Source organism: Drosophila navojoa, chromosome 5, assembly GCF_054131105.1.
Source record: "Drosophila navojoa isolate 15081-1374.11 chromosome 5, UAZ_NAV_1.0, whole genome shotgun sequence".
Lineage (NCBI taxonomy): Eukaryota > Metazoa > Arthropoda > Insecta > Diptera > Drosophilidae > Drosophila > Drosophila navojoa.
The window spans coordinates 15809450-15837447 of NC_142893.1; the positions used below are offsets into that span (position 1 = coordinate 15809450).

At 33.7% G+C, this 27998-nt stretch overlaps 3 protein-coding genes across 7 annotated transcripts in view; 1 reads left to right on the forward strand and 2 right to left on the reverse strand.

Moving 5' to 3' along the window:
• Nucleotides 1-640: 640 nt before the first annotated feature.
• On the reverse strand, nucleotides 641-2197 carry nclb (PWP1 homolog no child left behind). The gene has a single exon (XM_030390477.2). The coding sequence runs from the start codon at nucleotides 2106-2108 to the stop codon at nucleotides 723-725; it is 1386 nt and encodes a 461-aa protein (XP_030246337.2). The 5' UTR covers nucleotides 2109-2197; the 3' UTR covers nucleotides 641-722.
• A 172-nt stretch (nucleotides 2198-2369) lies between these two features.
• On the reverse strand, nucleotides 2370-13079 carry LOC115565691 (uncharacterized). Its single transcript, XM_089261654.1, has 2 exons — nucleotides 13060-13079; nucleotides 2370-2773 (listed from the first exon to the last, which is right to left on the reverse strand). Exon 2 carries the CDS (start codon nucleotides 2752-2754, stop codon nucleotides 2413-2415), a length of 342 nt encoding a protein of 113 aa, XP_089117780.1. The 5' UTR covers nucleotides 2755-2773; nucleotides 13060-13079; the 3' UTR covers nucleotides 2370-2412.
• LOC115565232 (uncharacterized) overlaps nucleotides 3211-27998 on the forward strand; it is a 44601-nt gene continuing 19813 nt past the window's right edge. Inside the window, exons 1-4 of one of the 5 annotated variants that reach the window (XM_089261648.1) lie at nucleotides 3211-3452; nucleotides 4577-4705; nucleotides 19344-19458; nucleotides 25466-25656. In XM_089261648.1, coding sequence (XP_089117774.1) covers nucleotides 25467-25656 — 190 coding nt within the window. In that variant the 5' untranslated portion in view covers nucleotides 3211-3452; nucleotides 4577-4705; nucleotides 19344-19458; nucleotide 25466. Of the gene's footprint in view, nucleotides 3453-4576; nucleotides 4706-19343; nucleotides 19459-21472; nucleotides 21688-25465; nucleotides 25657-27436; nucleotides 27987-27998 lie in introns of those variants that run through there. The other 4 variants (XM_089261647.1, XM_089261650.1, XM_089261649.1 and 1 more) reach the window with 4 other exon arrangements.

The window sequence follows — 27998 nt, forward strand, 5'->3', positions numbered from 1 at the left end:
AATATATATATGATAATAATTTTAAGAAATTGTTTATAATAATTTTGGTTATAATGATTATTAATATACATAAGTAGAATTTTAAGCGAGAGAGCGTTCTGTTCGAAGCTTTGGAATGGAAATGTGGAACGGTCAGCAGGTAGGGAGAAGCAACACTTACACATACAATCGGTATGGGCACTGACATTTACGTATACAGACGCAATACATGTACAAGGACTTTAGCAGCACACACACATGCATGCATAAAAGGGAGCAATGAAAGTAAGCGGAAGGCAATTATGCACAGCAAGAACACATACACATACTTTGAGCTTGGAACGATCGGCAGACAACGAAAAGTAAAGCTTTCGCATACAGGCTGCCTTAGCGGCACACACACACATGCATACATGCATGCAGAAGAGAGTAAGCATTAGGAAATGATGCATAGTGAGGAATGCTGGAAGTAACGGCGCCTTTGGATTGGTCAGCTCGCATAGCTTCTCTGAGAGAAACAGAGCGAGAGAGTATCGATTACAAGCTTAGCATGAGCATGAGCATGAGTGAGAGCTGCTTTAGAGTTGCTATGTATGTATGTATGTGTTCATTTTAACTTAGATAGTCAATTTGTAGCCTGTAATAAGTTTACAAATATACATTTTTATTTTAAATTAATATGTTTTATGAACATACAAATTTATTATTATTTTACGACTTGTCATACAGAATTTAATGGGACTTTATTCAGCATCGGGAATGCCAAAGGTGCGACGCACTGCCTCGAAGTTCTTGATATTGAATACGGCACAACGCGGCGGTTTCTCGCCGCCAAAGGCGAGCGTGTAGGGATCCTCTGGGCACTGTCGCATGCACTGCAGGCGGCCCATGTTGAAGTCGTGCTCGTAGACATGTTTTGGTTCGGTGCTGTTGAAATTCCATATTTTGAGCGTGCCTTCGGTCGAGGTGGAGGTCAACAGATTGGGCATTTCCTTGTTGAAGCAGACACCAGAGATTTCCTCGTTGTGCGCCTTTACGGACCACAGCAGCTTGTTGGGCTGACGCTTGTCGGCGTAGTGTAAGCTGCCGTCGTTGGTGCCAATGATGAAGTAGTTTGTCTCCGTTGGGTGCCAAAGGACCTTCTCCACCTCGCCGCTGATCTGCCACTTGACAAATGCCGTGTCCACATTGTCTGCATCGCGACAGTCGAAGAGACGCACCAAGCCATCGGAGCAGCCGGTGAGTATGCTCTGCGCCTCCTCCGGATGGAATTCTATGCTCTGCACTTTCTCCTCGAAGGCGGTAATTGTCGTATGTGGCTGTCCCTCGTCCATATCCCACAGTATGAGTGTGCGATCTACTGAACCACTGGCTAGAATGTGCTCGAACTGGGGATTCCACGACAGGTCGAGGACAGCATCTGTGTGACCATACTGTTCCTTCTGTTTTTTACGGTTGCCCTTGGAGCCAAGCTTAAATGTTGGCTCTATGGAATCCTGTATATCCAGATCCCAGATCGTGATAACCGGATCCATGCAACCAATGGCGCACATATTGCCCGGCTTGTCGCTGCCTGCATCATGATTCATCCACTCGATGCAAAGCGGAAAACTGGGCAGCAGGAAGTCGTGATGTGTGTAGAGCGCCTGCTCCTCCTGGTTAAATACCCAGACTTCCATGCTGGCGGCGTCGTCTTGCACATGGCCGACAAGCACCAAATTGTCTGTTGGCTTAATCACCTCATCCTCAGCCTCTGAATCCTCGTCCTCATCCGGCACTTGTTCATCGGCATCGACAACGTTCGCAATATTTGTTACAGTTGAATTTTCTTCATTTTCGTAATTATCAAAATCGAACTCGTCATCTTGGGAATGGCCATTGTTGGCAGCAGCATCTTCACGATCTACATCCATGTTCTCCTCATCATCATCATCATCATCATCATCGTCGTCATCGTCATCATCGCCTCCATTCAGCTGATCTCGCGTTTCGCCAATAATGCGCGCTAGCTCCGATTGTGTTAGGACAATTTTTTCGGGCCTTTCTTTGGTGACGCCGCGTGGCACAAAACACAGAGCAGGCACAAAATCTATGCTTGGCTCCGTTGGACCATCGCCGGGTTCCGTCATTGTTATATTATTATAAACAACGAAATTAAACGTGTTAGCACGTGCACGAGTCAAGTACAAATATTACGCTAAAATATGCCACAGCTTCGCAAAGCTGGTCACGCTGCAAAAAAAAAAAAATAGAGTGGCCAATTTTTATTTTATGCTAACCAATTAATCGCATTAATCGATTATATTTTTAAATGCTACATTTTTAAAAGTTGCTATTAAAGTACATCTAAGCATACCAAATTTAGATTTATTTACTAAAATTAAAATTCATTGGTGTAATCAAAATTTACATTTATTTATTCAGAAGCTATATCTATGTTCCACGATAAGTGCTATAGCCAAATGGGCTAATTAGGAGAGGAATGTGATAGCTTTGAGCTTCACAACAATCCACAATGACATCTATAGCTGGATAAAAGGTTTTTATATTTTGCTCAGCAAAATATAATCCCACTTGAAATGTTAACTTATAGATGCCATTGATAAAATCTGCTTCTGACAACAACTGACAGCGTCCATCTGCATTCGTTTGTGCCGGCTTGATTGGAATCCATTCCTGAGAGTCATTTAGGCGATAAACGGTTACTTTGACGTTGGATGCTGCCTTTCCAGTGGATGTGTTTAGCACATGCGTTGAAAGCTTACGTGTGTTCATTGCAACTGCCCAAAGATAACTGAGAAAACTGTAGCTAATCTTTAAAAGAGCTCCCAGCAAATATAGATGTTGTAATTTTAGATGATATCTTGCTGATAAACACATACATAGATAAGGTAGAAGTAGTAGGATTAAATGGGCATTATACATTGTTATTGGGTACAAGAAAAATACTGGTAGCATAACTAAAAAATATCTGTTTTGTTGATCCTGACATCGTCATATTTATACTTCAATTTTAATTTATATATACATATATGTAAGTAATTACATTAAAAACCTTAAATTTAAAGGTTACTTGTTTCCAGCATTAACGGATAAAAACTAGCAGAAACATGTTAACTAACAGCCGAGTGTAACAAACAAATTATCGTATATCGATAACATTATGATTACAGAGAAAAATAACAGAGCACTGCTCTGTCCAATTACGAATTGCTGCTTGCTGCAGCGCTAACAGTTTGATTTTGTTATTGTAAAAATTGTTTTCGAAGCGGTCGGGTCGGCCGTGTTACGTCGGAGCGTTAGCGTATCGCGACTTTGCAAGAAGTTATAGATACCAAGTATCAACAAGGCCGAAGTTGAAGCTTTTCTTTGTAAATTAAATTGCAGTAATAAAGAATATATCTTCAATGTAAGATATAATATATTGCAATAAATCGTTGTGAATATTCTTAGCGGCTGCCGTCATTCTACCGGTAAAAATATAAATATATAATCGTGAAATATATGCATAGTATATTAAATAATAGTACACGAAAATGATTGGCTACCAAAACGAAACGTCAACCGGTCAACGTCAATTGTCTATGTTGTGATTCGATTTGCCCACGTTCATAGTGCAACGCAGAAGCAACAGTTGTTCGTCTTAATACAGTGTGAAAATCAACAACAACAACAGCAACAGCAAAGTTCTAATAAGCAAACGCTAATGCAAATGATATTCGCACTTCGAAGAAAATAGTAACAGAGAATAGAATTCGATCTTTGACTATTCGAAAGTACAAAACTCGATTGTTTGTACACACACATGTATGCACAGTGTATGAGTGTGTATGTATGTTTGCACACACATATACACGCATACATATACAAGTGGTACACAAACTGAAGCCTGAACTGAACCTGAGCAGAAGCATCGAAGTAACCAACTTCAATCCCAACAAATCTTAAACCAGTTTTAAGATACATATTCTTGTTGTTTGTCTGCGTGTGCATGTTGTTGTTTTTATTATGTTTTATTTTTCTTTTCCTATTTCGCACTGTACATACCCTTGCGGAGGCCAATTTACATTTAATGTTAAATGCGTCATGAAAGGAGCCGTTAGAAGTATTATTAGAAGCTTAGCTTAAAACTCGAATCGCCAGATTATAGACATACATATTATATAACTATGGCATATACACACAGACAAATATGCATACACATATGCATGTTTGCCTGCGAGGGTATCTAGGCTTCGATACGTTCAAATAAACCGTTCTTTCTTCTTTTCGTTTTGTGTTTGAAGTTTTTTGCTGCCTCTGCAAGTTGAAATGTGTATGTGTGTGTGTGTGTGTGTGTGTGTGTGTGCTCTCGCTCAAAGCTATGCCTGCATGTATGTGTATGTGCAAGCATAAGACGGATACCCTTTGGCTGTTTCGCTTTACCTCGGCTTAAACTAATCGCGTGATGATTTTGTTGTTGTTATTGCCTTTGCTATTATTGTTGTTGCTGTTGTAATTCAATGTATGCCTGCAACAAGTACGGCACGTCTTGGCAGCTTTGTCTCCTGCCTCCTACGCGATACACCAGATTAAGGCAATACAATAACAAGTTCAGTTTCCAACCAGATCCAACTACAACTACAACGACAACCACAGCAGGAAAACAAGCTCTCATTACTTAGATTCCAATTGGAACAATTTGCTAATTGAAACCATTTAAACTGGAATAATAATTATATGTGAGGTAAGCGAAATGCAATTTAACGTATATCAATTTTTAATTTGAAATAATATATAGAATTTATTTTTAAACCATAATATAAAGAATTGCTTTTTTTTAAGTTTTATTATAAGTATTCAGAAAAATTTAACTTCATAAATATATTATATATCTTGTGGCTAAAGAACCTCAAATGCAGACTTTAATGACTTGAGGATCGGAGAGTCACATTCTAGTTTCATGTACACCTCAAGTATATTGCCAGGCTGGTTTAATTAAATTTTATTATTTCTTATTATTCTTTGTCTGCTTACAAAAGTCAACTATTAAAAAAACAAACTCATTTACATAAGTAAATTTAATTTTACATCCATTTGGCGATTTATAGCTGCTACTTTTCTTTTCATTTCAAATTTAAGAGTTTAACAAATTAAAGAAATGCCGTTATATTCGTATATGTAATGGCGATACAGATCTTTGACTCAACATCGCCAAGGTCTATAATATATGTACATATATAATTGATTCAGAGCTGCCCACTGTAACCGCAATTAATTATAAAACTTTCTGAAACAAAATTGTTTCGTGAAATGTGAAAATCGCTTGGAGAGAGTGTGTGTTTTCCTATATATATATTATATATACCCATATGTTATAAGTTTGTAACTGTGTTTATTTCGTAATGACATTGTCGTAACAAAATTTTCGTAGCTTTTTGCACAATTTTTGGTGTTTGTGTTTTGTGATAAAAATGCAATCAGAAAGTGCTAACGGTCGATCAAGAGATATGCTTAATTGATTGATATGAAACGATCAACAAAGCAAAGCCAAAAAAAGAAAAAACAACAACAATATTTTGTGTTTTTTAGCCCCGCAGCGACAAAATTCGGCGATACATTAACTGTACATTAATTTTGTTGGAAACTTCATTCATTTGCATAGCGGGAGAGAGAGAGAGAGAGGGAGCGAGACTGAGAGAGTGAGAGAGAGAGAGATATTATTATTGCCAACACTCGTAGTCGATCATTAAAGGTTGTTTGGCAAATTAGAAACTAGCCGCCACTTATTGACAGGGATGGCAAAAGCAGAAGAAGAAGAAGAAGAAGATGATGATGATGACAACGACGACGACGAGAAGAAATAAAAATTTAGCTGAATTCCGCGCTGCACTGTGGCAGCCAGAAACCGAAACAGAAACAGAAACCGAAACAGGAAATGAGCCCCCAGACAGTTTGAGTGGAGTTTTTCTTTTAAGTACCTTTCGTTCGCTTGGTCAATGCAGCGAGCCTCTTCTTGTCATTTATTATATATGCGTATTTTTTTTTTTTAATTTTTCTTCTACTCTACCTTTTTTTATCAGTCTTGGGTTTCTATTTTGCTGTGAAGCGATTGGAAATGGGTGTTTTCGAGGTATAATGGTTGAGTAAAAGTATTTGTAATTGCCAAATAGAGGTTTATCTAAAGCTAAAGATTATATATATTATTACTATTATATATTTAATTTTACTAATGAATGATCTCAAAATATTGGGGCTAGCTGATGGAATCGGGCTTACATCTATCTATCTATCCTTTTATATATACAAATACTTTTATGAATATATATTAAATGTATGTGGGTAAGGGGGGGGGGGGGGGGGGTGGTATAGGGGTAGGGGTGTATGTACATTCCAAAGCACAAGTCTCTACTACTATATATATATATTATAGAATAGAATATTTTTTAAGTATTAGCTCATCATATTATCTGACATGTCTATATATATATATATATATGTTGCATATCATTTATAATCCAGAGCGACGAAAGGCCTTCAGGCATACATCTTTTTTTCATTTACGAATTATTCTGAAATAATTAATGCAACATAAATAATATTAATATGTATATATTAATATATTTGTAAATTTCATTCCTTTTCATTTCATTTCATGCCTCTGCTTCGTTAATAATTGCTTTTATTTTATATTATTATATAATTATGTATAATAATGAATATATATATGTAAAGAGATAAAGAAAGATATTCACTTCATGTACAGAAATGATTATTGAAACTCTCTACATTATTATGTATAATAATGAATATATATATGTAAAGAGATAAAGAAAGATATTCACTTCATGTACAGAAATGATTATTGAAACTCCTGAAGCTCTGCAGTCTCAGTTCTTAGCCCTCAGCTCTCAAGTCCCCACTCTTAGCCCTCATCTCGCTCTCGCTCTTACTTTCGTTGTCTGTTTACACAGATGTCCCGCATTCCAGCGAGCTTGCACTGATCGGGCACATAATGAATGTACAGGTACAGCTGCCCTAGGGCCGGCTCTGCTTTGATATAGCTGAATGGCTTGCACATCCTGCATGGGCCAACAAAAAGAGAATAAACACTTGATGACTTTGCACTGTCTCATATTACAGGATATTACATTGAAATTTCCCAGGCAATGCCTGAACCACATTATCAGCAACAGACATGCCTGGGTTTTTGTGTGTATATGTATATACATATGTTAAACACTTACAAAATTGTAAGATAAACAATAGTTATTATTAAGTATTCCACAATAAAAACTTGTGTAAACTGTGAGTGTTTCTGCACACACTCACACTCACACTCACATTCACATAGAATATGCCAAGTTTGGTGTAGATATTTTTAAAAATATTCCTCAACTGTTGCCTTTGGCAAATTGCTTACAAACCTAAATACATATAAGTGTATATAAATATATACATCTCTCTCTCTCTCGCTCTCTCTCTCCCACTCCCACTCTCTCTCTCTCTCTCTCGCTCTCTAGGTATGTTTCGTTTATGAATCTGTCGAGTTGTGTGTGTTTTTTTGGGCTGTTGTTGCCGCAGTTAGCGTGACTGAGGCATTCGCCATGCTGAAGTGAGTTTTCAAATTTGATACAAATTTCAGTTTTTGCCGCTTTTTCAGTAGCTTTTCAGCTTTTAGTTTTCTTTCTGCTGCCAGTTGTTTTTACTGCCAAATTACTTCGTTGGCAGCAAGTCAACCAAGTCCAAGCTAAGCATCAGACTCTCATGAAAAACTGGCGCAAAATTCAAACACTGCAAATAATTGGAAAGGCATTCAAGATGCCTAAATGCTCGTTGAAGCTGCTGCTATTTACTCTTGTTGCTGTTGTTGTTGTTGTTGTTGTTGCTGCTGCAGCTTCAGGGTGGTAATGGAGCGATTGCTGCTGCTGCTGCTGCTGCTGCTGCAGTTGTTGCTGCCTCAAGTGTTAGGCCTCCATCGGCCAGACTCAGTCGCGCACTAAATACCAATTGTAACGCCAAACGTTAATCACATTAAAAATGAGAGAAATAATGAAAATATTTCATGTAGCTACATACATACTTGTTAGAGATTCATCTATTAATTTAGAGTAAGCGAAGAGTGGGGTAGACCTGAGATCATTGCTTGAGAATAAGTGTGGAATAGAAAGAGCTTAATGGCAAAGTATTGCAGTTTATATTGATTATGATAGTATTTCATATATATATGTATATATATATATAGACAATTTATTGAATGTTCACTTTGCATATATGTAAATATGTATATTGTAGTTTGTTTCTACAGCTGAGTACGGCTGAGATGTGGGCGAGGTCGTTCGTCTTTACGAAAGTCTCTTGATAATCCAGAATCGAGACTTTTCTGATATATATACAGATGTAGCTGTGCAAATAATTTGTTTACATTTTGTGTGTGAAACCTTGTTCATTTATTGTTTAGTAATAGTAGTAATAGTCAGCAAATGCATGACTCAAAGTTGAAATATGAAAAGGTCACTAAAAAGCAATTAACTGTATTGTTAAATTTTTGCTACATTAATTTTCTGGAAACTTTTTATACTATGGAAATTATTCAGATTTTAAGGCGGTGCTCGCAATATATATTACAGTATATATTCCGGATTTGTATATATTGCAAAAATGTTAACATTTCCATAACATTTATTGCTCTTGAGCTTCTATGAAGGACTAGAATTAGTAAAGCTTTGAATTTGAAATTGTTTACTATTTATTGGTATGAACTTTGTTAAAGAAATATTATACAAGAAATATATATAAATAATATATAAATAATACATTTTGTGCATGTTCAATATGTTCTAGAATTCAGCTATTAGATTGATTATATATATAAATGTTAAATATGTACATATAAGTATATATATTTATATGAATAACGCATTTGCTGCTACCTCAATGTGCTAAAACATATATACATACATATATACATATATGCATTAGTTTCTTTATATTAAAAATGTATATAAATACCTTTAAAATCTATATACAATATATATACACTCATGATGAAAATAATAGGTACACCAACATTTTTTTTAGAGATTCTGTCATAACTAATTAATTTTTGATAGTTTATAAAAACAAATTGATGGTAAATTCAAGTAAACAAACTGGCAATATGATGCCTTTACAATCTATGTACATATAGAAATCTACATATATATTTCTACTTTGCCAGTTACCTTTGCTCAAATCACTCAATAATACTCGCGTTGCATTGAAAAATCTTTGAAAAAGTAAAGTAGATGACACCATAAAGTAAAGTAAAGTAAAGTAAAGTAAAGTAAAGTAAAGTAAAGTAAAGTAAAGTAAAGTAAAGTAAAGTAAAGTAAAGTAAAGTAAAGTAAAGTAAAGTAAAGTAAAGTAAAGTAAAGTAGAGTAAAGTAAAGTAAAGTAAGTAAAGTAACGTAAAGTAAAGTAAAGTAAAGTAAAGTAAAGTAAAGTAAAGTAAGTAAAGTAAGTAAAGTAAAGTAAAGTAAAGTAAAGTAAAGTAAAGTAAAGTAAAGTAAAGTAAAGTAAAGTAAAGTAAGTAAAGTAAGTAAGTAAGTAAAGTAAAGTAAAGTAAAGTAAAGTATAAGTAAAGTAAAAAAAGTAACAGTAGTAAGTAAAGTAAAGTAAGTAAAGTAAGTAAATAAGTAAAGTTAAAGAAGTAGTAAAGTAAAGTAAGTAAAGTAAGTCCGTAAAGTAAGTAAAGTTAGTAAAGAAAGTAAAGTAAAGTAAGTAAAGTAAAGTAAGTAAAGCTAACGTAAGTAAACGTCCGCGTAAAGGTAAGTAGTAAAGTAAAGTAAAGTCCAGTAAGTAAAGTAGAAGTAGTAAGTAGTAGTAAGTAAAGTAAGTCCGTAAAGTCCGTCGCGTAACGTCCGTAAGTCCCGTAAGTAGTAAAGTAAAGTAAGTAAGTCCCGTAAATTATAAGTAGAGAAACTAAGTATAGTTGATAGTAAATGTAAATTGATTTCATATTCACACAATTCACAATTTTTGATGGTAGTTAGGACATGTACACGCAAATTCGAATCAATTGCACACTTGCCACACATAGTATATATATGTATGTGCGTGCGTGTGTGTGTGCGTGTAAACATGCTTGTAGACCAATTGTAAGTTTTAGAGCTGGGCACGACGATGACGAGCATATAAAAGACCTTCACGCTAGAAAACAAACACTAAGCCAGAAGACAAACGTCAGACGAGGCCGATGACGAGACGAGACGAGACGAGACGACAATGGCAATAAAACCACTTGCACAGGTGTAACCAGAGGGGGCGAGTGGGACAGCTAAGGGCACCTGAGATGTAGGCAGGAGGGCGCAAGGTAGTTAAGGGGGATTTCAATTGGTCGTGCTGTGCATGTTAAATAATAAAACAAAATATAACGAGAACACTCGCAATATGTAGCTTAATACGTAAGCTGTCATTATGCCCCGTAAAACAGGCATTGAATGAGAGATGAAGAGGGTATATGGATAGAGAAGTGGAGATAGATATATATAGGTATATGATATGTATAGATATACATATATGTAGATATATACATACAGCCCAATCTAAAAGGTATTGATATATATCGATATATTTATAAACCCATTCAATAATAAATAATAATGATAGAGAAGTGGATATATAGATATACAGATATATGATATACATAGATATAGATATACCGCCCAATCTAAAAGTTATTGAAAAATATCGATATATTAAAAGAGCCATTCAATAATAAATAATTATGATAGAGAAGTGGATATATAGATATATAAATATATATAGATATATAGCCCAATCTAAATTTATTGATATATATCGATATATTAAAAGAGCTATTCAATAATAAATAATTATGATAGAGAAGTGGATATATAAATATACAGATATATGATATATATAGATATAGATAGACAGCCCAATCTAAAATAGATCGATAAATATCGATATATTTATGAACCCATTCAATAATAAATAATATTGATAGAGAAGTGGATATATAGATATACAGATATATAAATATATATAGTCCAATCTATATTTATTGATAAATATCGATATATTTATAGACCCATTCAAATATAAATAATTATGATAGAGAAGTGGATATAGATATATAGATATACAGCCATATAGATGTATAAGTATACATCCCAATCTGAAAGTTATCGATAGATATCGATCTGCTCATGCAATAATTTACCTATTATTAAATAATAAACAAAGTAATCTAACCAATCAATTAGCATTTTCTACAACTATACCACTTATACAGGGTATCCCCTAGTCCGGCATACCCTTGATCGTTCAATCAATGCTGTTCTGTGTAGTCAACAACAGGTTGGCCACTCAATCGTGGCAATGCATATCAAGCAGCCGCTCTTTGAGTTGTCATCCTGAATTCCGTATGCATCGTGCGACTGAGGGCGGGCACGGAGGGGGCGTGCCGGCGTGTTGGGGCTAGAGGCGTGGGCGTATGATTATATTGCCAGCCGCCACTCTTAACTGTTCTTTGTGCTATGCTGTGCTTTCCTCTGTATAATTAAGTGATAATATAAACAAGAAATAGAAGCAATTGTTTTTTTTTTTTTCGGGCATTTGCTTTCGATTTGACCCAAAATTTGACCCACATTTGTCTTTAGCTTTCGGCTTTGAAAATTTCTGTTGTTGTTGTTGTTGTTGCTTTTAGGTGTTTCAATTCGATTCATTTTCTTGCAAAGTGACGCTGATAATTGGGTCAGACTTCGTCATGTTTCTCCAGCGAACATTAGTCCGATAATCTTTGCACTAGGGGCCAGCAGAGCTGAGACCCCGACCCAGACCCAACCTCAGACTGCGACTCGGGCCCATCAATGTCTGACGTCTGTGTCCGGCTCTTTGTTTACTCTACGCTCATTTTCATTGCGGATAATTTCACCTTTTATAGTTTGTGAGACGTTGAAACGATTTAGCGCTAATGTTGCCCATGTTTTGCGCTCTTCTTTCTTTGGCTTTCTTTCTAGCATTTTTGCTGTATTAGCTACACTTTTTGGGACATTGCAATTATGATCAGCTTTGTTTTTCTTGCCACTGCTACCGCCTGGGATTGGTTGTCTTAGCTATCTGCAGAATATTATGGCTAAGAAATAACGGCTATGGTCAACGCCCTTAAGAAACAGACTATCGTCTGTCTGAAAGCTGACTTGGAGTTTCTCTACTCACACTTTTTTTTACTTTCGGAGTATTACAGGGTATGCAAAGGTAAAGAATTTTGAAGTATTATTAAGAAATATGATGGAGTATGTAAATTCTTAGATATGATAAGCTGTCAAAGAGAAAGTATAAGCGATTAGGAATTGTAGTTCTACTTTAAAGTACCACGTATACAGATTCCATTAAATATACGTATATATTATATCATTATACTATTATCAATTTATCAAAGAGCTCTTTAGGTAAACCCAATTCTATCTGTACCAAACTATTCCAAACTATATATAAATTCATAGAGATCTCAGCGGAAATTCTGTCAAAGTAGCATTATACCCAGTTCCTTAGCTTACAGGGTATATCAAATCAAACAAAATTTCACCGGCCTTAATGCCAAAGAGGTCTTAATGACAATCCACTCAAATCGCTTACAGCATCCGACCGCACCTTAACGGCAATTGATTTTCTGGGGAGCGAATCCAATTGGAATGTCAAAGGTCATTAGAGGTTTTCACGCTTCGTTTGGCCTAGCTGGATTTGTGATTTAATTGCGAGCATCGATTAAGCTAAACAATTAGCTGCAGTGGCAGCTGCCTTTACTTGCTTATTGTTTGTTTGGCTTCTCTCTCTTCCCCTCTCCCCTCTCTCTTCCTCTCTTTCTTTCTGATTTTTTTTTTTGCCGATTGATTGATCAACGAATGAATAAATAAATATTTGCCAACTACACGAGATGTTCGTATTTGATTAACAGCATTTAATTGAACGTCGCATGCTCGGGAGTTAGCCAAGCGTTTAGCTATTTGTGCACCGGGTTTCGCCTATTCGATTTCTGCTTCTGTTGCTTTTTTTTTGTGCGTTCCATTTGCTTGAGCAGGTGCTTGCGCATACCTTTTGTTTCGATGTGAAAGGGCTCTGTGCCCCCTGTGTTGCCTTCCTTTGTCGCTCTTGTAATGCACATAGTTCAAGACGTCGCCTCGGCTGTCCTTGGATTGCGCTGCATATCGCTGACGCACTAATCAAATGAACTCGAGCTGTTAAAAAAATTAATTTTCTATACCCTGTAAACAATAAACTGGGTGAAGAGAGCATATATTTTGTATTTAAGGTATTCGCTGTATATATATTATAAGATTCATAGTACACAGATGCTGGAAAATGCAGATTTTAATATTAATTTTTATTTTTATTTTTTTAATAACTTTATGTTCTTTAAATATTTTTTATTACTATTTAGCTGTAATTTTTTTAGAAATATTACCTATTCTTAGACAGGCATTCGCATTTTTGCTTAAAATAGATTTCTCTTTACTTGCTCTATATTCGAGATTAGATCAGTTTATATGTGAATATATTCCATATCAATTTCTTATATTATCCCACATTTGAATATTATATTATATTATTATAAATTGTATTATATATTATATTCATATATATATTATTGTATTATCTATATACATACATATATTTCAGCTTTCTTATATTATCCCACATTTGAATATTATATTATATTATAAAATAAAAATAAAATAATAAAATAAATAAAATATATTATATAGTTATTCATAGATTTAGGTATATAGTTAGTATATATAATATATATATAATATATAATATAGATATATATATATATATATATAGTATATAGATATATATATATATATATATATATATATATATATATATATTATATATATATATTATCTATATACACACATATATTTCAGCTATTCCGAATACTAAATATATTAAAAAATATTTATATATAGATGCTTTAAACTTTTTTTATAAATGACAAAGTTGCAATTGTGCTTACAGGGTGTTTGGTAGTCAGTCATTCACAATCAGTCAGTTTGTTTAAATATAATATTAAAACAGAGTTTTTACAATTGGTGACCCTGACGAATGCGAGCAGCGCATTTTGCAAACTCACTAAGCCACAGAAATGTCAATGGCCCATATATGCTACAATATCTATTTGTACTCTCTCTCTAAAAAAAAATAATATTGAAATATCATAATCACAATATCTAAAGAAGAAATATTTAAAAAGACGCTGCACTAAATATATAATAGAAAGACTAACAAAAGAGGCATATTTCAAAATTGAAATACTATTATTGAAGCTGCAATACCTGAAATACTGCTCTATATATACACCTGTGTATATGTATGTGTGTGTGTGTGTGCAACAGAGAGTATTGCGCAGTCGAGTTAATCACTGTAACGTGCTTAGTCGTTTATTTCAGCAGATAAATGAAAAACCAAAATTTATTATGACTCATACCTGACATTCGTTAGTCAGTCAGAAGAAGAAGTTGATCTAGAGAGAATTCTTGCTCGGGTTTCACGCTGATATTACGTAAGTTCAGCAAACACAATTCAAATCAAAGATCAAAAGAATATAAATGAATTGGGCAGCAACAAAAATACAAAAACATGTTTCCAGACTGCGAAGTTCTCGGATAAGGAATAGAATGCCAGAAATATGTTAAAAGTTATACATATATATATGTATGTAGCATCAGCTGTGATCGCTGTGATCTCTGATCTGTTGGCATTGGAATTGCTTGAATCGCATTCGAGCATCGAACTGTTTCTATTTATGCCGAAAACTGAGGACCCCCGCTGAAGCAACAAGACTGACTGTGCGGTGGTTCAGTTCAGTTCAGTTCAGTTTAGTTGTGGTTGCTGTGGCGGCGGTGGCGGTGCTGGTAGTGCTAGTGGTGTTGGTGTGGACGTCAAGGGAAAGCAAAGAGCAAGCAATTTTCTCAGCTCAATGATCCGATTGTGTGGTTATTCGTTTTACATATGGTAAACAGGCGAGCCTAAGTGTGTGTGAGAGAGAGAGAGCAAGCAGAGCAGAGTAAATGTATATTTGAATGCCTCTGGCTGCGCTCACGTTGAAGTCGATATCGTAAACAGAGATTTGGAATTCGTAGAACATGAGACAAATGTGTTACACTTCTTACATATTAAGAGCTCAGACTTAAACAATTTGTGGAATATTTTACGTTTTTATTTGACTTTAATTGATTTCTTGTTTTGCATATTGAAATGTAATATGTTGATTTATTTGAAGTCTATACCATATAAAATAACATTTCTTGGGACTAGTAGAATTAAAAAAGTTTTAATATTTAAATTGTTTTTTCTTTTCATTTATTTTTTAAATATATAAATATTATATAAATTATTATAAATTAAATATAAATTGATATGCCATATTTATTTATATGCAAAAAAAAACTTGTTAAACAATTTTAAATTGTTTTTAGCAAAAAAAAAAAAAATAAATAAAATAATAAATATATAAAATGAATAAATAAATAAATGAATAATAATAATAATTAATTAAATAAAAAAAATTAAAAAATAGTCAACAAAATAAATAAATAAAAATAAAAATAAATGCAAAAATTAAATAATAATAACAATAATAATAAGAGTCAAAAGTAATAAATAAATATGCATAATTCAACTAATTTATTTAAAAATAATAATAATAAATTTATATTTTTTCACAATTTACTATACCAACATATGAATATTTATGTATTATGTGCATATGTATAATTATTCTTCTCAAATCGATTTGTTTATTTTACATATTACGATTTAATAGAGTATGGCCTAGTCGGTTACTCCATATTGCTATTGCTTTCTCACTTTCACTTGTTTGTTTCAATAAATTTTTACAGAATAAAAGCAAATTAATTTCAAATATATTCAGATTGCATGCAAATGATAATATCTTCATAAAATTTGGAAAGTTGTAAGCAAAATTGATTAGTTAAATGTATTAAAATGTATTAAAATAAATTAAAATTGTTAAATATATTTCTACTAATATTTATTAGGAATATAAATATATAAAACAAATATATACATATATGTATATACTAATATTAATAATTATAAATAAATACGAATATTACTAATTATAAATATTAAATAATATTCAAAGATGCCATGTCTTAAAAAATCAATGAAAGTTAGATAGAAATTCCTTATCAATTAATTATATATGTATGTATATTTATTTTGTTATATACATTTATAAAGATTATTATATATATTCCTTTCATATCGATATTCAAGTTCAAGCTATTAAAGTTTTCATTGACTTTATGCTGATGAAGTTCATTAGATGATGATAATGAGTGTGTAATAATAGCTTCAGCTTACCCAGTTAATTGTGTGTGATTGTGTGAAATCTGTGCCTAACACTCGAAAAGCCTAACCCTAGACAATTACGTATAGAATAGCCATAGATCTACGAGCTGATTTGTGTGTGCAGACATGTAATTTGCATATTACAGAAACTGTGTAGACGAGGCCAGATTAAGTCATGTATTAAATAACGCAAAGTTAAAGTGCTTTGGGCCAGTTAGCATTAGATTTGATGTTGGTTTATAATAGCACTTGGTTTTTTTTTTTTAAATTTTTTTTTTTATTATTTCTTTTGGCTTGAGTCTAGTTGAACTGAAGCAACGACAGATTTGCCGGCCGAGTCGTTTGGTCGTTGTGGTCTCGTGGTTTTCGCTGTTTTACTTTTGCTACAGTCTTGCCTCGCTTTGTGGATTATGGCATTGAGGTGTCCGATTACCAGCAACGAAGAAGAAGAAGAAGAAAAACAAACTCTTGAGTAAGACTCATTGTAGAACGCAGCAGCGCAACGAAATATATTTGTAGATCTAATCTAAATATTTCTAATTTAAGCTTTGTGATGTTTATTTTTTTGTTTTTTTGAGAAAATGGTAATCATCCGTAAATTAAAAACAGCAATTTTATGCCACATAAAATTAATAACAAAACAGAAACAAATAAAAACCAAAAACTTGTTTAGAACTGACGCCGACAAATTTATTCATGAATTCATTTAGTTCGCATTGTTCGTTTGTCTAAAGCCAACTTTTACTTTTCATCATTGTTTGCCATATCTACTTATTTCTTTATTTGTTTGCCTCTTCTTCTGCTTCTGCTTCTTTTATTTTGTGAAAGAAATCGTTCGTATTGCAATTAATCTTCAGTCGAGTCGAGTCGGCCAACCAATTAGGTAACCAAACCATATGCCCTGGCCCTCTCGCGACTCTAAGTCTTGGCTGTGTGTGTGTGTGCGTGTGTGGGCAGAGAAAGTTTTCTTTATTCATCTGGTTCTATTCCAATGGGTCAACAGCCACTTGGCCACTCGCGATTTGCATATCATATGGCCACAGCTGCATTCAGTTGCATTCACAGTTGCACTCTTGAGTGGTCTTCAGTCAGTTCTAGAAATCGGGTCAACCTGGTTTTTTGGGTATTGATTTTAATACGTAGAAGTAGACCTAATATTAATTTAATTTATATATTTAATCAACAGAGCTTCTTGCTTATTAAATTTAGGTTTCTCTTTAAAGTTGAGTTAACTTTAGATAGAGCAATAGGAAATTGACTTTAAAGGAACCCGAAGAGTTGAAAGGAATTTCGGCTTTCATTAGAGGATTAGAGTATATGTATATGAATTGAATCCTTAGAGTTACTCAAATTTTGCTAGTCATTCCAGCAGTCAATCAGTCCATCAGTCTAATGATCAATCAGTCAATCGGTAAAGTTTCATTCCATCCTTCCCTCCACCAAACAAAAACAAGTAAGAAAGCTCTAGTCGAGACTGCTCGACTACGAGATCCCCTGAACCCTACAAGCAACTGATATTTCAAAAATAATTAGCAAACACACACGCACACACACACACACACATACAAATACACGCACACACACACGCATACAAACAAACACACGCATACACACACTCACATATACAGGCGATTGCGCTTGGGTTGCGCTGCAGTGTGGCAATATAATGACAACTTATTTGTTGAATAATTTAATTTCTAGACGTACGATCGTAATGAAACTTTCAGAACGTAATCATAATGTTAAAATGTATGTGTATACCGAAGCTCAAGTCTCTAGTATTTGATATACGACTTTTACAAAGATGAGGGTGAGGGGGTGGATTTAGGTGTGGGGGGTAAATTTAAAAAAAAAACCGAAATTGTATAAAATTCATCTTAATATACATTTTAAATTTGGAGACTCTAGCTTGAAAGATGTAGGAGATATAATTATTTAAGTGATCTTCGATAAGGTTTTTTATCGATAAAAAAATATTGGAATGAGTTATCGTTTTTTAGTGATAAACTCGATCTGCGCGTGATATATACGGACATTTTAAAAAAAAGTTGAAGTCTCTAGCTCTTATATCTTCTGAAATCGACGCGTTCATACATACGGACGGACGGACGGACGGACGGACGGACGAACGGACGGACAGACAGACGGACAGGGCCAAATCGACTCAGCTTGTCGTCCTGATCAAGAATATATATACTTTGTGGGGTCTGCCACGCCTCCTTCTGCCTGTTACATACTTTTAACAAAACCATTATACCCTGATTTCCCATTTTCAATGGGTTCAGGGTATAATTATACGATATTTATAATGATAGACGATTACTGCCATTAGAAGCTATATAAGTCTCTAAATACTGAATGTTAATTTTTGCCTACTAGGTTTTCTCTCTTCTTCTTCATCTTCTTCTTCAACTTTTTTTTTGCATAATGTGGCAAAGGATTAGGCTGTGACCTAACACGAGCAGCCATTGAAATTTTTTGCCAGGACATTTTTATGCAAATCAGTTAGTGACACGCACACAAAATAATGGGGCTGGCTTCCAATAGAGCTCATGATATGCGATATGCGATATGGATGTGAATGTGGATGAAAATGTGAATGTGTTGAATGTGAATATGCAAATGTGAATGAGTGTTTGCCCTCGGAACATTTGGCATCGGATTGCGACTAGCCCAACCAAGAACATGTTTGACTGCGGGCTTGGCCTGATGGCTCTGGGCAGGATATGACTGCACAGAGAGACATATCCTCTTACGTAATTACATTCCAAGCTAACGTAACTTGAGATATTGAAATGGTTAATGTGTTTGAATTGGAGATATAGACATATGTACATATAAGAGAGTATAATATATAAATTCTTTTCAGTTGAGTTCCCATATTGAGTTTATTAAAGACCTCTCACTAAAGTTTCATGCTAGTAGCTTTAATATTTATAGGTTATCTTGTCAAGACTTTTATACTCATTGTTGGTTTTTCTTTTTCTATATTTCAGCACCGAATCAGCTTGAATTAAAAATGTAACTGCATATTCGAGGCGCTGCTACTGAATCAAGAGCTTTTCAAGTCAACTTTATTTTGGGAAGCGAGAGAAAAGGATTTTACATCAGGTGAGCTTGCGATTGTTTAGTGAATAAATATATTTGAGTGACACAAATTTCCAACTTACATATGAATATATAAGAAAAATCTATTATGAATATTATTTATTTGTTGTTCGGAGTAAACAAGTTTATCTTACAAGTTATCTTAATGAATTATAATAAATTTATATACTAATTTATATACATATATGTTTAATTTAATAACTTAACTAGTTTTAAATTTAGTATACAAACCATCTAAATTAATTCTGATATATTAATATACTAATTTATATATATTTTTAATTTATTCATTTAATGTATTAACATTAGTTGAATTATGAATATACTAATTTATATATATGTTTAATTTATTAACTTAATTTATTGACATTATTTAAATTAATGAATACACTAATTTATACATATGTTTAATTTATTAATTTAATTTATTAACATTAGTTATTATTATTTATTATTTTATTATTTATTGCAAATATTTTTATTTACATTATCTTTTATAATAATAATCTTTAATATTAATTTCAATTTGTTATTTTTTTTTATTTTCAGTTTTTTTTTTGTTAAATGTATTCCTAAATTATTATGTATTTTTTATTAATATTTTTTTTTTTAATATTTATTTATAAGGCATATGTTTTTTCATGTCATTAGCATTACAAAATTATATCTTCAAAAAAAGCCTATAATGTGACCCTTGAGCTTCGTATTTCACAAAAAAAAGAGAACAACTTTTGTACTCCAGCTGATTAAAAGTAAAAGCAAAGCAATTAAGAATCTTGCGATGAGGCGTAATCAGTTGCACAGTCTACTGCTTCACAGTCCAACTCAGCTGAGCAATAGGCCAACTGATAAATGTATACAGTTATACATTCATCTATCGACTGCTCGAGTGAGGCTTAGTCAACTTTGCTCTAGCTCTGGGCTTGGCCTCTCCCCTCTAAGTATACAAAGAGATGGACAGAAAACATAACAGCAATACTATATAAAGCCCATATACTCGTCTTGCCCAGACGATAACAGAGCATAAAGAATAACAATTTCAGTTTGTATTTCCTTTACAATGCTTTTGGATAAAGTGAGGCAATTGTTTTTGTTATCATTGAATAACAAGTCTCGGTTCATTGACTCGAAAAGTCAACAATATCTGTTCAGTCTTATAAAAATGTCTTTGGCCCTAGAGAGAATCAATATTTTGTTGAGACATAAACTCCTTTGCCTTATATGGTTATGTTAATGAAGTCGTTGTTCGTTGGTTAGGGTCAGAGTATTTTTTTTTTTGCCTTTTAATACTCTGAATTGACTAGGTCAGTGTATATGTGTGGGTCTTGGCGTTTAACTAGCGGCAAGGACTCTTTGCTTGACGACTGCGCAGTGTGAAATGAGAGCAAGTGAAACATTGAGAGTATAGCAACATTTGAGCAGCAAAGACTGCGGAGGGGTTAAAAATTTATTTAAATTTATATATTATAAATATTTATCAATCTAAATTAATTTGATATTATTTTCTAGTTTGCTTTCATTTAATTTGCTTTAATAATTACGAATTACAAATCTGCAACTGCGCATGTGTTGTATAGCAACATAAGTACAGCAACATGTTGCTAGCTGCTGAGCTGCTGCGGCAGCTTGAATACATTTAAATGTGTTTCCCTTTTCAACAATTCTGTTGCGCATGTTTTCTATAGCAAGATGTGTATAGGCAACATGTTGCTAACAGTTGCGCTGCAATTAGGCTAATGCGGCAGCTTGTATAACATTCAAATGTTGCTTCCAGTTCAACTGTGCGCATGTATAGCAACATTGGCTTAGCAGCATGTTGCATGGCGCTGATGCTGCAACTCCATGACGCCCACGCGAGAGCAACTGCTGCTTCGGCTACACTCCTTGACCTTGGGCACACATAAAATGTTGCCTCAACTGTGTGTGTGTGTGTGTATGTGTGTGTGAGTGTGTGCTTGTATTTGTGTGTTGCTGAGGCTGCGAGTCCATGAGAACGAGTGCGAATTAAACGCATTTTAGTCGCACATTTCGCTGGCAGCCACAAGTTGTGTGTGTTTTCTGTCAAAACTGAAGAGCTGAACGTTATACGCGAGTTTATTTGTGCTTTAATATACATATGTACATATATGCATTTATATACACATGAATATATAAGTAAAATATTAATGAAACAGAGCACACGCGACCACGATCCCCCAACGAATTGGCCGCTGTCTGAGCGCATTCCACTGGGTACGTACATATGTATGTATGTATGTGTGCAGAGATGTATACCATTTGCAGTGTGGTGTCAAAGTGACGCAGTCTCTTGAAAATAAACAACCAAATCATCAGCATCAGGCACAGCCACAGTCAGAGTCTCAGCAGCATCAGTTTAGGGGCCAAGCATCTTTGATTCTGTGAATCAGCAGCTGCTTCGTCATCGGCGCCACACAAAAATTGTTGAGAGCAAGTTTGTGTCCCTTATTTCTTGCTACTCTTTGCGAATTTGTTGTTTGTTTATTGATTTTTGGCATTGCTTCAAGCAAATGTTTCAAACGATTTCTGCACTGCCAAAACGTGCCCATTTTCATATTTATTATATTCTGTATTCGGTAAATATTTATATAGATTTGTTTGCCTTTGATGTGTCTCAAATGTATGAAGTCGATTAAAATTACTTCCACTGTGGATAACAAGAAATGTACATAAATAAATTGGCAACAGAATATGCGCTGCGTTGCTGGGCAATTTTTAATGTTTTCCTCTTTATTATTTTCAGCATAAATATTTATGCCGTAGGAATTTTATATGCCGTAACTTAATTTAGAGAATATTGTTTGGTTCTTGTCATTTTCTTAATGTATATTAACAGAGTCATGTGAAGTAAAATAAAATAATACTTTTACTCCTTATTATTTGTTTAAATCAAACATATTTTATATAGGAAATATTTATATGCTTATCTCTTTAAAAAATTGCAAAAATAATAATAAATTAATAATGACATAGAGTAAAATATAATAATAGTAAATAGTAAGAAATCAATAATACATAATAAAATATAGTAGAAAAGAATTATAATAAATAATTATAAATAGAAGTAAAACCTCATTTGATTTTTTAAAGTTTCTTAAATGTTAATTTAAATCAAATCTTATATGTATAAGAGTTTATTATACATTTTGGTAATACTTGTCATTTTATATAATCAAAAAAAATATAAATACACAGGAATAACTTTGAGTTAAAATTATATATATAAAATAAATAAATTTTGTTTTTCACTTGGGCATTTTACATAAATTTAATTACAACAAGGTATTATTTTAAAAATTACATTCATTTATATTAGAATTTTACATGCAGTTCAAAGTCATTTTATTTTATTTTTTAATTAAATTTTTTTTTTAATATATTTGTTTTTAACAAAATTTAAATGTGTATAAAAATTTATCTACAATATTCTTATTATATATACACATATTTAATACAATATAATATAGCCAAACATTCTTTTTTCTTTTGCAATATATTTTTTATTTATTTAATTACATACATTAAAATAGATTAAATTGCATTTCAATTTTGATTTACGCCTTGGAACAATTGCTGCCTGTCTTTCAAATATTTTGCACTTTGCAAATAACAAAAATAAAACAGAAACAAAAAAAAAATATCCGCGCAGCATGAAAATCAAATTGTCATAGAGCTGTTAGTCATTTGAATTAATAGCAGCATACGAATGGATAGTTTGGCTAGGGCACTACCGCACCGCCTCACGACCCATCAGCCAAGCCAGCCAAGTCTCATAGAGGTCTTCAACTGAATTATTGTGTAAACTTGCAATGAGCATGCAATTTGTTTCAGTTTGCTTTATTTTCGCTGTTTCGCTTTTCGCTCTTCGCTTTTTCGCTTTTCCAGCTGCCAAGCGTCAGATGTCAGGGGCGCACTTTCCTTTTCAGCTCAACGTGTTGAGCTTTTCAGTACATTATGCCATTTGGCAATGAGGTGGATGCTGGCTCTATTGTGGTGCTGGTGGTGGTGGTGCTGGTGTCATTGAGCCAAAAAGAGACACAAGTGTTTATTTACAGTGCCTTGAGCAGAATTTCGCTGCACTTAATGCCCAAGGCGAACAGCTGCTGTCTGTCGCAGCTGTGTGGGTAACTTCCTTCTGGCCCCATAACGCATTGTGGCCAATTGCCGGTTGTGCATTTGGCTGTTCGTCGTTTTATTGTTTGCCCTCAACGTCGCATCATAATTATGTTGGCAAATTTGTGTAATGAGCGCGTGCAATTACCGCGTTAAGGCTAAAGATACAGATGCAAACACACACACACACACACACACATTCATATACTCACACACTTGAGTAAACCTTGTTCATAGTCAAAAAGTTAGCTGCGCCTATGCAAATCTCATGTATAAGTAGTATAATTAAATTTTGCTGCTGTTGCGTTTCACGGGCTCTTAACTTTTCAGTCAGTCACTGTGTGTGTGTGTGTGAGTTTGCATGTGTGTGTCTGTGCGTGTAATGCAAATGAAAGCCAAAGTTGATTTGTTAGATTTTTCACGTTACGAATGCGATTACGACCGCAACTACATGAAAGTGCAACACGCTCAGCTCCGAGTTACTTCTGTGGCTTGTTTTTACTTTTTTTTCGTTACTGTAATGCTCCACAATAATTAAGATGTTAATCGTAGCTGTAATAATGCGCAGTACTAATTGCTTTTACTGCCTATTTATTATCAACTTAATTTGCAAGGGCTGCCTTTTAATTTGTATCGAGTTTGCTCCCCATCTTGCTGCAGTTACTCTGCCACATTGCAGCATCAACACATTCAAGTTGCAGCTTTAATTAGCAGCGCCAACACGTGCTACAACTTCTTTATAGCTCATGTGTGTGCAATTGGAGTTGATTAACAAAAAAGTGTTGCATACTTTTGGGCGGCGCGTAAAATTGCTCAATGACAAGGCGAGACAAATTAGATTAGATGTTATAGTACTTTAAGTATACTCTATACATATCTGATGCTCATATACTTGTGAAGAGTATTAAGTATATATTCAAGTTTATAAATCAATTAAAGTATTACTTTTAGATTGTAGAGGTAAACATATAAAATGATTAATAATTATATTTTTAGTTTAAAAAGAACTTTAAAAAGTTTCTCATATATAAATTAAGAACTATACTTTTTTATAAGTATTAAGCTCATTAGATTATAAAAATACAAACATGAAATTATTAATCATTATATTATTAGTTTAAAAAAAACCTTTTAAAAATAAAGTACTACATATTTATATATAAGTAAGTAAGTATAACTACTCTCCAGCTTGTTAGATTATAAAGGTACAAATATAAAATTATTAATATATTTTTTTTTTAATTTAATAAGAACTTTAAAACAGAAAAAATTTTTCATATATAAATTAAATATTTATTTATATGTGAATTTATTTATGTTTGTTTTAAATAATAAATAATATTTATAAAGTCTATACTTCTGCTCTTTCTTTCTTTGCAAACTCTTAGATCGTACTGATCAAGTTTATTTATTGATCATTCTCATACTTATCCATTTTCATTATTACGATGCAAATGCAGATGTCACTTTTATTAATTGCATAAATTCCACAAATTATTTGTTGTATCTAGAGGTAAAAGGCAGAGTATAAGAAATAAAAAATATTTATAAGATATTTAATTTATTTAATTTTAATATATTTATAACATATATTTTTATTTTTTATTTTATTATTTTATTTTATTGTTATTTTATTTATTTAACATTTTCATTTTTATTCGAATGAGAAATTCTTTATGGTAAATGTATGTATATATAAAAGTTTGTTAACAGTTGACATATAAATTTAAAAATTTAGCAACAATCAAAAGATCCCAGTCAGATCCCCCTTAGTTACATACAGATAGCATATATAATATGTAAATTTAAATCAATTTTAAATATTTAATATCTCTCTCTTCATTATGACTAATAAATTGTCGGTTTGCTTTCTTTGCAGCATGTCTTCCGGCCTGATGTCTTGCGTGCGAGAAAACTCGCCGCCGTTGGAGCTGGATCTGAGTGGAGCGGGTCCCTTGTCATTACCGGAAGGTAATAGCAGAGCCCATGGCTATCAGGGACCAACCACATCGACGCCCATTGCCTGTCCGCTGGCCGTCGCAGAGGGCAACGAATGTTTAACGAATGCGGGTGAGTCGTTTGTTTTGTTAGAGCATCACTGTGCGTATATGCACTTATGTAAGATCAACTATACACACACACACATACACATGCAGGCAGACATTGCCTATAGGCAAAACTATGCTTGCAAAAAAATAGTTTGCTACTTTCCCGACAACGACAACAATTGATACAATGCGCTGCAATTGTTAATACCCTATGCAGCCGAGGGGTAGCTACGAATGGAGGGAGCTTTTGCTGGGTCTAATATAAGACAGAAACGCATTAGAGCATAGGTCAGTCATTGCATAAAGTAAATATGCATACATGAGTATGTATGTATGTATGTATGTCATTATTCATGTCTGGTATTTGCATAATTAGTTCGAGCTGTGAATTTCGTTTTGTTGCAGCCGCATCGAGCATAAAAGAAACACACAAAGCACACGCAGTGCTATATATCATCAGGTCATACAAGTATTATATCTGGCGACTAAGTGAATAGGAAATACCTTAATATAGATATTGAACAACTTATCTTAAGCTATAAATTCGATAAATATAGAAATCTATTAGACAACGCATAAATTGCCTTATGAAATCACAATCTGGCAACAAGCTTTGATATTCACTGTTAGCCCTTTGTTTAGCACTGAACAATGGGAATGTCATCTACATCAACGCTCAACGGCAAGCGAATAATGTTTATGTAATTGCGGCTCTGGCACAAACAGAAAATAAAAAACAAACAACTTTCTATTGCGCGTTCTAAACAAGTAGATTTACTATCGCACCAGAGGGGTTGGGCAACAATATACAAATTAGAGCCTTTGTTGTTGCCAGACTACGGCAAATCAATGACAGCAGCAAAGCAACTAAGAGTAAAACACGTTAGAAACTGAGCTGACTAGCAAATACCCTAGGAATGAGCAAGGCCTTAACTGGTAGGGAAAGGCAAAGGGAATTATGAGTAGATATGCCTAAGGAACAGCAATTTGTTATTGAATAAAAGTCAATATCAGAAATTCTGAAGGGACAATATTTGTATTGTTTTTAAATAAACTTAAGCCGAGCGAAAATTTGTTCAATTGTTAATTTGTGAAATCTTTATCAGCCTATATTAACATGTTTATACAGTTGGAAAGGCAGATGAAAGCAACTCCATACTCCACGTTAATTAAATATATAGCATATAAGTATATGCATATGTATGCACATTGCCTTCAGCAACCTGTTACATACACTTCATCAAAAACATTATACCCTAAATGCACATTTTGAATACGTTCCAGTTCACTCTGGCATGCAAAACAGTAGTTGCCTATGTGCAATAACAGTAGCTGCTGGCTGTTAACAGTAATCAGTAATGTAATCTAATGCAGGAGGTTGGGCTGTTAGTCTAAGTAAAAGAACAACATAGCATTCATTGCTGTTAGCCTGCTCGCCGTTAACAGTTCATAGCCTATGTACAATAACAGCAGAAACTAGCCCTTAACAGCGCACGTTTATTTTATGTATTGCCATGTACTTATTTAAGAACAACATAGCATTGCTGTTAGCCTGCTAGCCGTTAACAGTGCATGCGAGCAGTGTGGGAGGGAATAACCATAGCCTATGTACAATAACAGCGGAGGCTAGCCCTTAACAGCGCACGTTTATTTTATGTATTGCCATGTATTTATTTATGTATGTACTCATATATAGGCAAAGAGCTAATCAGTTAGCCGTTAATAAGCTAGCTAAAAGACATTTACCGATCCGTTCGTTCGATTTCGTTTTCGATTCGTTCGCTGAGGGCTTCGGTTCGGCTTTGGTTTCTCGCTTCGTTTCGTTTACGTACGGGCTTTTGGTTAGCATTTGTTGTTGGCGTTGCTAGCGTTGCGTCTGTTTATTTCGATTTCGACTGTTTCGCCGCATTCGTATTCACTTGATTCATTAATTCATTCGCTGCTCTCCGCTCCACTTGGGCAGGTGAACAATTCGTAGTACCTGGCGCGTGTCGTACTAATTGCTTCACTCATAACTAAACTAAATTAAAAACAACAACAACAACAACGAAATATCAACACTAGTTGGAAGTGTATTAAATATTTGCCTAATCAATATATTGTGAACGTCAAAATTTCCTTATTCCTGAATCACTAAAGGAAAAGTCCCAGCAAGAAAGTCTCTTCTTATTAGACAAAGTGCATAATTGTGTTTTGTTATTTGCTGATATCGTGAAGTGAAAAGCCATTTGGGTACTCGAAATACACAATACATATGTATAGAAAATATCTATCTCTAAGTTGACTCGACTTGTTTACATTTCGAACAAAAACATCTGCATCTTGTTTTCGGTGAAATTTCTATTTGAACAGGTAACAAATTTT